Source organism: Myodes glareolus, chromosome 1, assembly GCF_982192425.1.
Source record: "Myodes glareolus chromosome 1, mMyoGla1.1, whole genome shotgun sequence".
Lineage (NCBI taxonomy): Eukaryota > Metazoa > Chordata > Mammalia > Rodentia > Cricetidae > Myodes > Myodes glareolus.
The window spans coordinates 104,894,297-104,910,046 of record NC_142026.1 but is presented as its reverse complement, the minus strand read 5'-3'; the positions used below and the strand labels follow the sequence as shown (position 1 = coordinate 104,910,046).

The 15,750-nt window shown below is 40.1% G+C and overlaps 1 protein-coding gene across 1 annotated transcript in view; it reads right to left on the bottom strand.

The window, feature by feature from the left end:
* Ncoa7 (nuclear receptor coactivator 7) overlaps positions 1-15,750 on the bottom strand; it is a 149,445-nt gene that overhangs the window by 12,124 nt on the left and 121,571 nt on the right. Inside the window, 1 exon segment of the mRNA XM_048425487.3 lies at positions 4,882-5,029. Within this exon segment, the coding sequence (XP_048281444.3) occupies positions 4,882-5,029 (148 nt within the window).

The following is a 15,750-nucleotide window of genomic DNA, read 5'->3' as shown; positions in this document are numbered from 1 at the left end:
TCAGGCAGAGCGGGAGTATGTAAAATGACACTTTCACCTTTGAAACCCTTGTCCCAACAGTACAATAAAACCCCATTGTTCCAGGGTTGTTTTTTTTTCCCTTCCTCTCTTCCTAAACAAACTCTTCATCCTTTTGCCCCGGGGAGGTAACTAAGCTGTGCTCACCCTGTCTCTTCAGGGTTTCCTTTCAGCTCCTTCCTTAAGGCTAAACCTCCATTTTAAACGGTAGTGTAGGTTCCCAGTATCAGTTTGAATACTGATAAAAACAAAAGGAGGCTTTAACAGAGGTAGACAGGCTCACTCCAAGGCATTGTTTTGTTTGTTTGTTTCTTTTTAATGTTACTTTTAGAGTGTGTTGGCATGCAAGAGTGGGAAAACATCTGATTTACAAGAGGCTGTGAATGATGCCATCTTATGTGCAGTTTGACAGTTTATCCTTTTGCACTGTAGACTGCGTCTTAGTGACTGATAGACCTGCGGGGTCCTCCTTTGTTCCTCAGGTCAGATGGCAGGCTGGGAAAGAAATGCGGATCTGCAACAGACCTGTTTTCACCTGGCTTTCGGACACTCCTACACACTGTTGGGGATTTTTAGTCCCAGGGTCCTGGGGTAGGTTAGAAACTGCACTCTGGCAGATGAGTGGACATGGCCTATCAGCCAGGACCAACCCTCCATGCAGACACATAACAGCCTAGGGCAGAAGCACTTGGATTCTGTGCCCAGGAGAAGCAACTTTTTCGGTGCCTGGCATTTCATGATAGATCACATTAATTGAGCACTTCCTGGATGCTGTAGGACTGCCAGGATTTATTAGGTGCTTCCTTGTTTTGGGGAGTGCCAGGTGCTTTGCCAGGCACAGGGACACAAAGCAGTCCATAGTGTCTACGGATGAGTGACAGAAGATGAAACTGGAAACAAACAAATGCCATCACATGCAACAAAGAAGCTGAAAGCTCTTGAGGCTCAAAGGAGGTTGGGGACACCTGGCATGTCCTGAGAAGGCTGATTCCCAAGGGAGAGGGTGGGTCCATCTGTGAGAAGGGTGGGGTGTGGAGAGATATCCCAGGTGCAGGGTGCAGCAGGAGCACAGGCATGGGCTCTAAGTCCATGATGGCTGAAGAACAAACAAGAGCTGAAGAAGAGATGAGAGAGGTAAGATCAGGAAAAGTGCAGAACTGTAATGTCTTGAAGGGACCTTGTCATGTAAGAGAGTAGTTCTAAAACCTAGCTGTTTTTCTGATTTATTTTGGTGCTAACATTCTTCCTATAGGCTTACTAAAACAAAGGATACAGAGGTATAGGTCGAGGATTCAAGCTTTTAAGAATCTAGAGGGCTGCAGATGTGGTTTTGTGTATAATGTGCTTCCTGTGTGTCGCAAACAGCGACATGTGAATCCGGAGCCCAAGGCTTGTAAAGAGGACCTGCAACTGCAACTCTAGAGGGTGGAAACAGGAGGGCTGCAGTGCTCAGTCAGCCTAACGTTCAGTGACAGAGACCCTGTCGCCAAGGAACACAGAAGAGAACATGACACATGGCATCCTCCTTCGACCTCCTCAAGCACGCACAGGGACACGCACAGGGGCATGCACACAAGCGCATACTTGTGAGCCTACATCATCCATTGCCACCCTCCTCCCCCCAGAGAAAAAGAGAGAGAGAGAAAAAAAAATAGTACCTGGTATCCCCAAGTCGTTATTCTAGTGATGGGCAATGTGGTTAACAATTACTATAGGCCATGGGGGTGGAAGGACAGGGACATGGTACTGAGAGCTTTAAGCCTGAGAGTGTATGATGTACTTGTGTATTGAAATGTTAAGTAAGATAGACAATACATCCAAACACATACTTAAGACCTATTAATATGAAAAAGGAAATCTCAGAAATCACTCAAAAGTGATGAGAAAAACTATTATTAAAAGTACTACCTATCATATATACTTCATATAAACTTAAAAATCAGCTACAGGACTACCTCTATATTAAAAGGAAACCTAGGAAAACATAAAAACCACAAACAAAATTAAAAGACAAATAGAACATGAAGGAATATCTGTGAAACAGAGAAAAAAAACTCTCTTTCATCCTAAGAACTCAATGGTAGAGAGAACTGTTAAGGTTCCACTAGAGCAGTGGTTCTCTACCTGTGGGGGTTGCAGATCAGATATTTGCAATTCATAACAGTACCAAAATTATAGTTGTGAAGTATCAATGAAATAATTGTATGGTTGGGGATCACCACAAATGAGGAACTGTATTAAAAGGTTGCAGCATCAGGAAGGTTGAGAACCACTGCTCTAGGGAAACAGGATATAAAAATGAGAAGAGGCAAGAAACTCACAAGTGGCTAACTTGTACATAAGTATGTTCATTTTTGGCTCAGCAATTGTCAATTAAATGAATAAATGTCAATTAAATGAAAACTACAGGATAACATCACACACTTTACAATTTAGCAAGCATGTTTAGAAAAAAGAAAAAGGAATACTATTAACAATCCTTTTTGCTGGGAGAGACACTCTGGGAAATCCCTCACACTGCTGGCAAGTTAAACTGGTGACACATAAAACTCGGGAGCATTAGAAATCTATTGTTCTTATAGCTCATAATATCACATCCAGGAAACTATCTCACTAGTTAAGGTATATTTTCTCATTCCTGTGTAATTCTTGTGAAATGATCAAAACAACATAATGATTCAAGTGGGAAACTTAAATAAATTGTAACAGATATAAAAACACTAGGAACTAGTTGGAGGATGGGGATGCATGGATTGTATCTGTAATTAGAGCACTTGAAAGCCTGAAGCAGAAGGTCTTGAGGTTGAGGCCAGGCTGAGCAGAGTGAGCTCCAGGCCTGCCTAGACCTATCTAAAACAAACAAACAAACAAGCAAACAAACAAACAAAGGCAACCATTGAAACTGAGGGTCTTAAAGACTTAAAGCAATTCTTACATTACGCCAGGTAGGAAAAGCCATATACAAACGACATAGAACAGAATACTTACACTGAATGAAAAGGAGGACTCATCACCTCAACAGCTACAAAGCCCCCAAACCAAACAGAAAATAAAGTTCAAACAAATGTATGAAAGTGACAAGTACTATTAGTTTTTTTAAACTTTCTGTACTCTACTTTTCAAGGTTTTTTTATTTGCTTGTTTTGTTTTGTTTTACAATAGGCACACATTGCTTTCATAAAATGAAGACATAAAGTATGTTTGAAGATCTTGAATAAGGGTGAGGAAAGGCAGGAGGTGGGTAGAGACCAGAGGCCAAACAAGTTACAGAAATTTTTGACTGGATAAGAAGGGATTGGCTAAGGAGAGCGGTGGAAGACCCTGCAGCATTTAAAATCAGAGTTAACATGATTCTGATTGGAGATGAGCTGTCTAGTCAAGATGTCCAAAGAGAAGGATCTAGTATTACACGTGGGTTTGTGGCTTGGACACCACTAGGATATAAATATGGGAGCAGAAACAAAAATTTTGGAGGATTATGAGGTATTCTGGATATGATTAAGATTAAAAAACTTTTATGGGAGTCCACAATTCTCTTTCACAACCATGAAGTTGAGGGACAGGGGTGTTTCTCACACACTCATAAACACACACACACAGTGAGATTAAAAGACATGAGATATTTTTTCCTTTATTTTTTTCCAAAAAAAAAACAAAAAAAAAAAACAAGAAAACATCCTATCTGGTAAAAGATAAGGAACCAGGCAGGAAGGAGAAAGCCTTTAAAGACACATAAGAGAGACAGCTGTGACTGATAAAACAGAAGTCAGCCTTAGAGAGGAAAAGAGCCTTTTCCCCCTGAGTCAGAAACTAAGAATGTAATTGATAATTGAAAATGCAGGAGAGGGAGTATCAGAAAGTAAATTTGTCCAATTCCTTCTTCTTTATAATGTGAAAGGCAGATCATGCTATGAGATGCATGGATGCTAACACGGGCAAGGAAGCTTAGGGAGAATGGCAAAAGGTTAGAAAAGGGAAAAAGTTCCAGTTATGAGTCGGGGAGGACCCAGATGAACTCAGTATCATCCAGCTTTCTTGGTACCATTCTCCTAGATTTGAGGCTTTTGCTCTGTTTTGTCTTTTGAGATGAGCCCTAGATACGCTGCTTAGGTTGAGCTCAAACTCTGGAACTCAAGTGACCCTTCGGTCTTTGCCTGTGGAGAAGCAGGACACCAGGTATGTGGCACTCTGCCTTCTTTTGGTTTTCTGTGCCAATGCTTGACCAGCTAGGATCAGAGCAAGTGTGAGGATACACCTTCCAGGAATGCAACAGTCTAGATGGGTATGAAAGATGGAACAACCACTAAGCAACGCATGTGCTCCGATAACTGATAGTGGGGATGTCCCTGAAGTCATTCACCATCTCCCTAATATAGAAGGATAGAAACGCTTTGAAGGGTCCCAGATAAGTACAGAATAGGATGGAGTCAAAGGACCAGACCTCAGAGAGATCCATATATCAAAAAACAGGCATAAAGGAGGAAAGAGCAACAGACATATTTCTCTTTGTTCCCTCATCTGCCATCTCAGTTCTGAAAGCTTATTACAAACAGAGACCTATCTTATCCATCTTTATACTACCATGCTGCGCCCCACAAGATATACTTGATACATGATGGTCTAATTGGATAAAGGGAACTCAGGGTTGGGAAACTATAACTGCCAATCAAATCAAGCTTATCATCCATTTTTTTAATGACACAGGAGACAAAGTTTCAAAAATGTATTTTAAATGGTTAGAAAAAATAAAGAATAAGAATAGTGTCTGCTATTCATGGTTTTTGGAATCTGAACACAAGACCATTTTGTCCGTGGTTGGCATTTTAGGCGTCATGACAGCCTATTTCCTACCCAGGTGTTTACCTCCCAGCTCTTGGTGGTCGGCTCACTGAAGAAATTGTCGATCATGTTCAGTTCTTCTTTCTCGACCACCACAAAGCCTTGCTCCTTGGCGTCTTTCCCATAGACATCGGGAGACCATTGAACAAAGAAGGTGTACAAGTGATCCACCCTGGAAAACATGTTCGTGATACATGTTAACACCAAGTCCACGTTCCTGGCAGACATCAAGAGCGCCTCGAGTACCTGCAACAGCCTTTTCCTGCTTGGCCAATTGTTTCACTAAGTAGGAAATTCCCCACTGTCAAGGCTATCTTTGCGAGTGGCTTCCAAAATCAGAAAACAAGAACCCACAAACAAAGCAAAAGCCCGCAGGCACTAACCACTATTGAAACTGTCTCAATCTGAAAGAAAGATCAAGAGACGGACAGAAAATGGAAAACCCCAATGCAACGTTACACTAAATGTTTCTTCTTCACCAACTTTCACTTATGGGCTACACACTCACCGACAGAAAAAAAAAAAAAAACCAAAAACCTGTTGACCTGAGGCTTTAGCTGGGAACAGGGACAAACTATAGTTCAAGGAGCCTTCCTTTAGTGCAAGGTACATTATATACAATTTTTATAAAACGCTTCTGACAACTACAACAAGCAGTTATCAGGAACAACACTGGAAGGAGACCTATCATTTGTGGCACATGTCCCTTGCTTCCTCTTTCTATTTAGGACAGAAATTTCTGAAGCTTATCTCAGGCTATGATCAACAAAGAAATGTCTAGCTGCTCAGCAGAGGATGGGGGCGGGGGATGGCGCTGCCAATGCCACAACCTGCAGTAGCCACCCTGCATGGACCAGTCACAAACACCAAGTTCTTTATTGACATTCACTATAGCTGGGCATGGGGCAACAGGGAGGATGACCACATGGTGCTTAAAATCTCTTATAATTATAAAACAATTCCAGTTTGAAGCGACTGGAAGAATGTCAATTTATCATTACTTCTTAAAGAAGCTTTGATTGTATTAAAAATACTTTCACAAGATGATAAGAGAAAAACAAATAAAATCCCCACCTTTGTTCTGATCAAACTGTTTTAGATTCCCACCTCCTTATCTGCTCTTGCCCACGTGTTTACTTGGGTAACATAAAGTTTCATTTGTAATGGGAGCCAAGACATAACTGTGTTATATATAACATTACTTAATAACCTGTTTACCACATTACTACTCTTTGTATACATCTTTAATAACTACACTGAATAATAATTAATGAGTCATATCTAACCCACACCTCTACATTGTCAGGATGTTAGCTCAGGGATTTCTTTCATTATATAAGTAATGTTAGGAAAATTGCACAGTCTATATCTTGTACTATCTTTCAAGTTATTTTCTCAAGATTAGAGCCCAGGAAGGGATGACTAAGTCCAAGGGCAGGCTTTTACAGCTCCAGATGGATCCTGCCAAGCTGATTTTGAAAGGCTGACACAGGCATTTTGGTTTCTAAGTTTCTCACAACTTTATCCTTTTTTAAAAATGAGTTTATGTGAGCTACATAGATGGCTCAGTAGGAAAGGAGCCTGCCACCAAACTTGATAAACTGAGCTCAATCCCCAGGACCCACATAATAAAAGAAGGGAACAAATCTTCCTCAGGGACCCTGCACACTGACACCCACCTGTTCCCAAGGTGTATGCGCCCCCTGTTGACACACAACATAAATAAATAACTTTTTAAATTTTAAGTGAGATTGAAATATTTAAACTTCATCCTACTCAGTGGGCATTTCCTTGAGGTTGAACATGTTTGAGTGTTTTCTTTCTGGTGGGAGTCATTCTTTTCATGGGTTGGTTATTTGTGATTTGTGATATGAATTTTTTTTTTCTTTTCAGTGTTTGGCAGCCTTTATGTCAGTGGTTCTCAATCTTCCTAATGCTGTGGCCCTTTAATATAGTTCCTGATGTTGTGATGACCCCCAACCATAAAATTATTTTCGTTGCTACTTCATAACTAATTTAGATACTGTTATGAACCACAATGTAAATATCTACGTTTTCTAAGGATCTTAGGCGAGTCCTGTGAAAGGGTCATTCGACCCCCAAGTTAAGAACTACTGCTTTATGTAATGTAAATACCAACCACCATCAACTGTGTTTGTAAGCCGCTATGTCCCTTCGCATAGCAATTGTGTCTTTCTCCTAAAACCAATATTGTCAGTGTATATGTATGTGTACACACATAAATAAAACACATTTACATTTATTTATTCTTATTTACGTGTATGGGTATTTTGCCTGTACATTTATACGTCTATGTAGCAGATGTGTGTACTGTCCATGGAAGCCAGAAGAGCATTGGATCCTCTGATACTGTTGTTACAGACAGTTGTTAGTGGTCATGTGGAAGCTGACAACTAAACCTGGGTTTCCTTCAAGAGCATCCAAGTGCTCTTAATTACTGAGCCATCTCTCCAGCCCCAGTTTTTATACAGTTTAAAAATGTATTTCTTTCAGAATTCTTCTTCAAAAATACAATGTCACAAGACAAGGCTATGAAGTATATATGTCTGTGCCTGGGTATTCTGCAATGTCAATACTGCAATTAAAAATAAATATGGATATTGATATATTCTCTTGTTCAAGGGTGCAGTGGTTATGCTATTGTTTGACTTTGTCACAACATTCAGGTTTGGGTCAAACACTATCCTCCATTTGCTATGAAAGCAATTCTCTAAAAGATGTGGTTATTGTTTAAATCATTCAACTTCATGAAAGACGATCACTCTAGAATGTGAATGGGCCTTGCCCAATCAGTTGAAGTTTTTAAGAAGGCAAGGGTGAGGTCCCCAAGGAAGAAGGAATTCTACTACTAGATTGCCTTAGACTTGTTTGTACATCAACTCTTTCCTGGGTCTACAGCCTTCTGGCCTGCCCCCAGTTTTCAGTCATGCCAGTCAGAGTAAAACCTAAGTCAATCTTTTAAGAAAAAATATTCCTGGGCAGTGGTGGTGCATGCCTTTAATCCCAGCACTCTGGAGGCAGAGACGGATCTCTGTGAGTTAGGGGCCAGCCTGGTCTACAGAGTGGGTTCACAGAGAAGCCCCATCTTAAAAAAAACAAACAAAAAATCCATGCATACATGATATAAATTCCATTTATTTTGTTCCTTTTAAAGAAATACAAAAGAGTTCTTTGAAAAATTACAAAGCCACCGCTTGAAATACTTACTACCAAGGAAATGAATGGTTAAGACAAAGATACTACCTATCATATATTTTTATCTTAATTTTGGGATAGGTGGTAATTTTTTTGGTATTTAATTATAAAAATATATACTTAAAGCTTGCTATAGTGTCACTGTTCTTAATCCCAGGCTTGAGAAGGAGAGGCAGGTGGCTCTCTGTGAGCTTTAGGCCAGCCTGTTCTACATAGCAAGTTTCAAACCAGTCAGAGCAACATGATAAGAACTGGTCTAAAAATAAAAATAAAAACTAAATAAAAAACAAAAAGAGCCATTTAAAATGATAAGAAATTTCCCAATCATTTGATAAGTGTAAGATGAAATCTCTAAGTACTTTTAATTTGCATTTCCCTGATTACTAAAGATGTTGAAACAGGCTTTCTCTGCATAGTCCTGGCTATCCTGGAAATCACCCTGAATTCACAGAGATTCACCTGCCTCTGCCTCTTGAGGGCTGAAATTACAGGTAGTGCTAACATACCAAGATTTAAGTATATATTAAAAGTGTGTGCCGCCACCACCCGGATTTTATTTTTTAAGTGTTTCTCAGTCATTTAAGATTCTTCTGCTGAGAATTGTTTAGATCTATTCTCCATTTTTAAATTGGGCTGTTTTCATGAAACCTAGTGCTTTGAGTTCTTTACATATTTTGGATATTACTCCTCTATCGAATGTGTAGTTGGTAAAAACAAAACACCCTTTTTCCATGCTGTTGGCTGGCACATTGCCCAACTGACAGTGTCCTTTGATGCACAGAAGACTTTCAGTTTCCTGAGGTCCTATTTATTAATTGTTGATTAGTGCCTTGAGTAACAGTGTTTTGTTCAGAAAGTCTTTTCCTTGTCAATGAGCCCACTTTCTCTTCTATCAGTTTGAGTGCATCTGGCTTTATGTTGAGGTCTTCAATCCATTTGGAGTTGTTTTGTGAAGTGGTGGTGGCGGGGGTTATAGATAAAGCCCTCTTTGCATTCTTCTCCATGTGGCCATCCAATTTGACCAGCACCATTTACTGAAGGTACAGTCTTTTACTTTCTCAAAATCAAGTATCCATATTCATGTGAATTTATGTTCGGGTCTTCATTTTAATTCTGTTACCCTCTTGAATTTCATTCTCCAAAGCCAGAAAGTTTTATAATACAGGTCTTTCCCTTGTTTAGTTAGAGTTACCCCAATACATTTATTTTGTTTGAGGCTGTTGTTTTCCGGATTTCTATCTCGGTCCCTTAGTCCTCTGATTACAGGAAGTCCCAGTAGTTGATCTTTGTGAGTTAATTCTGTAACTAGCTACTTTTCTGAAACTGTTTGTGAGCTTTAGAAGTTTGCTGGTGGAATCTTTAGGTTTAGTTATGTATACTATCATATCCTCTACAAATAAAGATATGACTTTTTTCTCTCCTATTTCCATCCTCTTCATGTCTTCAGTTGTCTTATTGATCTAGCCAAGACTGCAAGATCTATATTGAATAGTTATGGAGGGAGTGGACACCTTTTCTTGTTCCTGATTTTAGTGGAAATGTTTGGATATCGGCTATGGGCTTGCTTTTATTATGCAGAGGTATGTCCCTCAATCCCTAATCTCTTCAGGACATTTTTTTACATAAGAGAGTGTTGGGTTTTATGAAAGGCTTTTTCTGCATCTAATGAGATGATCATGTGGTTTTTGACTTTCCATTTTTTTTAATATGGTAGACTACATTTATCCATTTATGTATGTTGAACCATTGCATCTATGAGATGAAGCCTACTTGATTATGGTAGATGATCTTCTTAAAGTGTTCTAGGATTTGGTTTTGTAGTATTTTATTGAGAATTTTTGTGTCTATGTTCATAAGGGAAATTAGTCTAAAATTCTCTTTGTTGTGGCTTGGGTATCAGGATAACTGTGGTCTCACAAAGAGAATTCAACAAATGTTTCCTCTGTTTCTATTGTATGGGAAAAAAATGGGATTAGCTCTTCATTGATAGTCTGGTAGACATTGGCATTAAAACCATCTGGCCCTAAATATTTTTGGTTGGTAGAATTTTCATGACCACTTCTATTTCAGTACTGGTTATAAGTCTGTTTAAATTGATTATCTGATCTTGATTAAGTCAACTTTGGTAGGTGGCATTGAGATAATTATCCATTTCTTTTCGATTTTCCAATTTGGTGGAGTACATTTTTTTAAAAGTATGCCCTTATGATTATCTGGATTTCCTCAGTGTCTGTTGCTGTGCCTCCCTTTTTACCAGGAATATTGTTGATTTGGATATTCTCTCTCCCACCTTTTCCTTACTTTGGCTAGAAGTTTGTCAATATTATTGATTTTCTCTAAGAACCAACTCTTTGCTTCATTCTTTGTTTCTTTTGAGTTCGGGTGAAATGTTCTATAAACACATTAGGTCTACTTGGTTTATAACATCAGCTAGCTCTAGTACTTTTCTACTTGGTTTTCTTTAGATGACCTGCGTATTGGCAAGAGTGGGATATTTAAGTCTCCCACTATCAGTGTAAGGGTTAGTACATGATTTAAACTGGAGTAGTGTTTTCTTTTACAAACTTAGGTGCCCTGGTGCTTCATGCATAGATGTTGTAATGTCCTTTTGGTTGATTTTTCCTTTGATAAGCATGTAGTGTCCTTCCCTATTTCTTCTGAATAACTTTGATTTAAAGTCTATTTTGTCAGATATTAAAATGGCTATAACAACTTGCTTCTTAGGTCCATTTGTTTGGAAAATCTTTTTCCATCCTTCTACCTGGAGGTGATGTCTATCCTTGATGTTAAGGTGTGTTTCTTCGATTCAGTAGAAGGATGGATCCTGTTTTCACATCTATTCTATTAGTCTGTGCCTTTTTAAAAATTTCTTTTAACTTTTATTGATTATTTTTTATTTTATTTTATTTTTATTGATTCTTTGTGGATTTCACAACATGCATCCCAATCCCACTTATCTCCCCATTCTCTCACCTTCATCCTCTGCCCTTACAATCTTCCCCAAAACGAAACAAAATTTAAAAGAAAAACCAAAACCAAACCAAGATAAATAAACAAAAAAAAGGCAAAACAAAAAAAAAAAAGGAAATAAAGGAAGAGTCTCGTTGTGATAGCTGTAGTGTGGCCTGTTGACTCACAGTTTACCCTTTAGTCTGTTCATCTTTGCTTGTAAGTACTCATTGCTATGAGCCCTTGGTGTGGCTCGAGGCCTTTGGCTTCTGCTACATTATCGATAGTGGGCTATCACTGGGGCTCCTCTGGAATCCTATTGTCCTGTGTCATGGAGATCCTGCAGTTTTGGATATGTACATTTGTACCCTTCACGTGCTCCAACATTCATTGATGCAGTGGATGTCGGGTGTACTAGGTTAACTCATAGACCTGGCCCTGGACCTAGATGACAGCTGGGTTGGTCGCCAGCTTTCCCTCATGGCCACTACCTGGGTGAGCTCTCCAGCACGGCCTCAGCTAGCTCACCCAAAGCAGCCTATGGCAAGGAACAGGGCCAGTTCTGCTCTCGGGTCCTCAAATTTAGCTCATCCACACCACCAGGGTCAGCTCTGTTCTTTTGCCTAGGTGAGGTGCAGACCCCCTCTCTCCCAACTGCTGCATGGAGACTATGGAGGGAGATTAGCTCTCTCACTCTCATGCCCTCAGGCCTGGCTTACCTGCCTGCTTCCCCCAACAGGGTCAGTTCTAGTGTGATGCCCAAGAGGGTTATACAGTCAGCTCTCCTGTGTGCTGCAGCTGTTGCGGGAAGGGCTAATTCTCTCACTCTGCTGACCATGGTGGGGGGAGTGTGTGGGAGGGCAGCAGCTACCTCAGCTACCTTAGACAGCAAGATGGGGGAATCTTTCCCTCACCCATGAACCTTTGTCTGTTTTACTGGCAAATTGAAACCATCAATGTTGGGAGACATCAGAGTAGTGTTTCTTGATTCCTTTTATTTTGCTGCTGCTGCTGGTGTGTGTGTGTGTGTGTGTGTGTGTGTGTGTGTGTGTGTGTGTGTGTGTGTGTGTGTGAGAGAGAGAGAGAGAGAGAGAGAGAGAGAGAGAGAATGCATGTGCACACATTTTCCTCTTTTGGCCTGGGGTTATTTATTCCTTGTGTTTTCTTGGGTGTGTTTAACCTCTTTAGGTTGGAATTTTTCGTTCTAGTGCTTTCTGTTGGGCTGGATTTATATATGGATATTGCTTAAATTTGGCTTTATCATGGAATATCCTACTTTCTCTATCTATTGTAACTGAAAGTTTTGCTGAGTGTAGTAGCTTGGACTGGCATCTGTGGTCTCTTAGAGTCTGAAGAACATCTGTCCAGGCCCTTCTGGTTTTCATTGGGAAGTCAGATGTTATTCTAATAGGTCTGCCTTTCTATGTTACTTGATCCTTTTTCCTTGTAGTTTTTAATATTCTTTTTTTATTCTGTACGTTGAATATGTTTTGATTATTATGTGCCAAGGGGAAATTCTTTTCTGGTCCAGTCTATTTGGCATTCTTTATGTTCCTTGTATCTTGAGTGGTATCTTGTTTTTTAGGTTGGAAAATTTTCTTCTATGATTTTGTTGAAATTATTTTCTGTGCTTTTGATTCAGGTTTCTTCTTCTATTACCAGTATTCTTCTATTTGGCCTTTTCATAGTGTTTCAGGCTTCCTGAATGTTTTATACCGGAAATATTTTTAGATTCAATATTTTCCTTTTCTGGGGTAACCATTTCTTCTATCCTGTCTTCAATGCCTGAGATTCTCTCTTCCTTTTCTTGTATTCTGTTGAGACTTGCCTCTGAGGTTCCTGTTTAAATTTTTCATTTCTAGATTTCCCACAGTTTTGGTTTTTCTTACTGATTCTCTTTCCACCTTTATGTCTTGAACTGATGCATTCATTTACTTCCACTACTTGTGTTTTGTTTCCATACATTCCTTTAAGGGATTTATTCATTTCCTCTTTGAGGACCTCCATTAAGTACAGGCTATTTTAAGGTCTTTGTCTTGTGCTGCAATTTTCAGGGCCACTGGGATAGGGCTGTTGGGCTCTAGTGGAAAGAGATTGTCCTGGTCATTCATGATTTTGTTTTTATGCAGGCATCTAGGCACTTGGGTTTAGGAAGAATGTAATTCTAGATGCCGATATTTGGTCTTGTCTTTGTTAGGTGGATATCCATTCCTTTGTTTCTATTGCCCTGTCTGGTTCCTAGGAGAGTGTGATGTCTGTGTGTTGCCCGGTAGAAAATTCTTTTGGGATGATGCTAGATATAGTCATTGGTGGTTCTTAGTAAAACACATTTCTAGCTATTGGCGGTTAACACTTAAGAATATGAATGGGCTCAAACAGGGTGGTTAAGAGGTCCATAGAAGGCAGGAAAGTAGAATGTTCCACCAGGAACCACTTAGTCCCTTGGGAACGGGGGCAGAGAGTGAGGACAGGCTACAACAGGTAGTCTCCTCCAGAGTGGAATGAGACTGGGGAACTAGATATAAGAAAAGAAGGAACCGTGAAGATTTAATATTTACCTGCTTGCTTTACTGGTCTGCTTGCTTCTCTGGTAGGTTTGGCTGGTGCTGAAGTTGGAAGTTTGGATAAAATCATGAGCTTGGGGAAGGAAGTGTGGAAGAGAAGATCAATGTGACCCACTAGAGATGAAGAAGGGAAGGAGGAGAGGCTGCAACAGGTGACCTAGTACAAGGCTGGGGATGAGACTAGGGGGAACAGATTTGAAGGAGAGGAGAGAAGGGAAAGATCTGCAGTTAGCCCAGTTGCTTCTCTGGCTGGAGTGGCCAGCTGGCTCCAAGGGAACATGTGCTAGAGATGATGACTGGGATGGTGAGATGAGTGGGAGGAAATTTGGAGGGGAAGATTTGTGTGATCCAATGAAGGAGGGGCCAGAGAGGAAAGGGAGGCAGAGTAGGTGATCTGGCAAAGATGTGGAGTGAGAGGAATACTCATCTATTTCTGGTAGGCCTGTATACGTACAGCCATGATGGAAGTCAGTGTGGTGGTTCCTTAGGAAGATGGGAATTGATCTACCTCAATATCCAACTAGATTAACTCTTGGGCATATACCCAATGGATGCTTCATACTACCAGAGGCAATTGCTTAAAGACAATCTTTGCTGTTGTATTCATAATAATGAGAAACCAGAAACAACTTAGGTGTCTCCCAAGAGATGAATGGGATGTGGTGACACACACCTTTAAACACAGCACTTGGGAGGCAGAGACAGGTGGATCTCTGTGAGCTCAAGGCCAGTCTAGTCTACAGAGTGAGTTCCAGGACAATCAGGGACACTCGGAAGAACCCTGTTTCAAAAAACAAACAAAAGAAGAAGAAGGAGAAGGAGACGGAGACGGAGACGGAAACAGAGACGGAGACGGAGACGGAGACGGAGACGGAGATGAAGACGAAGACGAAGAAGAAGAAGAAGAAGAAGAAGAGAAAGAGGAAGGAGAAGAAAGAATGGAGGGAGGGAGGGATGGAGAGAGGGAAGGAAGAAAGAAAGGAAAAATGAAAGAAAAAGGAAAGTGTGATATTTACGCAACGGAATACTACTCAGACATTAAAAAATGACATCATGAAATTTACAGGTAAATGGATGGAACTAGAAAAAAAAAATCCCGACTAAGGTAACCCTGATCCATAAAGACATATATGGCAAATATGGTATGTATTCACTTATAAGTGGATATTAGCTGCTAAGTTAATAATAACTAAGTTAACAATCCATAGCACCACAAAGGTTAGGTATGGAGTAAGGAATGAGGAAGAGGAGGACAGAGTTTTCTTTGGAAAGGGAAATAGAACAGATAGTTATGGATAGATGGTGGGAGACTAAAACAGGATAATCAAGTGGAGAGGAGGAGAGAGAAAGGGGATGAGGAGAGAATATAGGGAAAGACAGCTAAAATTAAGGGCCATTTAAGGAGTAGTATGGAAACCTAATACAGAAGAAGCCTTATAAAATATATACAAATATGCAGGTGATCCAAATGAAATCACCACATAACAAAACATCTCCTGTCACCAAGCGAAGCTTCCAGTACTAGGATTTGGTTACATCTAATTGAGTTATTGGTCAAAGGAGTCCCATGGAAACTCCCACACAACCCAGACTGTTGTTAAGAGTAAAGGATGTTTTCTACAAACTGACAGTAAAGCCCCATTGCTGCACACAACACCTACACGATTCATTGAACATGAAGAAGTCAAGTTGATACCATACAGAACTTTTACTCCTGTGTGCTAGTATCTTTGGTACAGGAAGGTACCAAAAGAGCAAGCTACCAAAGAAGAAAGGTGAAACATCATCCTTTCCACAAATCCTTAGATTTACAATGGTATCTCGCTTGCAAGATATGCCAGCGCAATTGGGGCAACCAATCAACATCTGATTTGCCTGAAGTCACACTCCACAAGGAGGAACCCATACCTGACACTGCTTGGGTGACCAAGAACATGAGACTACATAGCCAGTGACCTAGGGTAAAACCAAATACTACTGTTTTAAGTAAAATGAAACAACAAAAACAGAACAAAATGACTCCTAATGACAGTCTGCTATATTCAAAGATCAGTGCCTTACTTAGCCATCATCAGAGACAATTTCTCCTGCAGCAAAAGGAAAAAAAAATTGAGAGACATACAGACAGGACATTATCCAGAGAATGAGAGACCTTGGAACATGC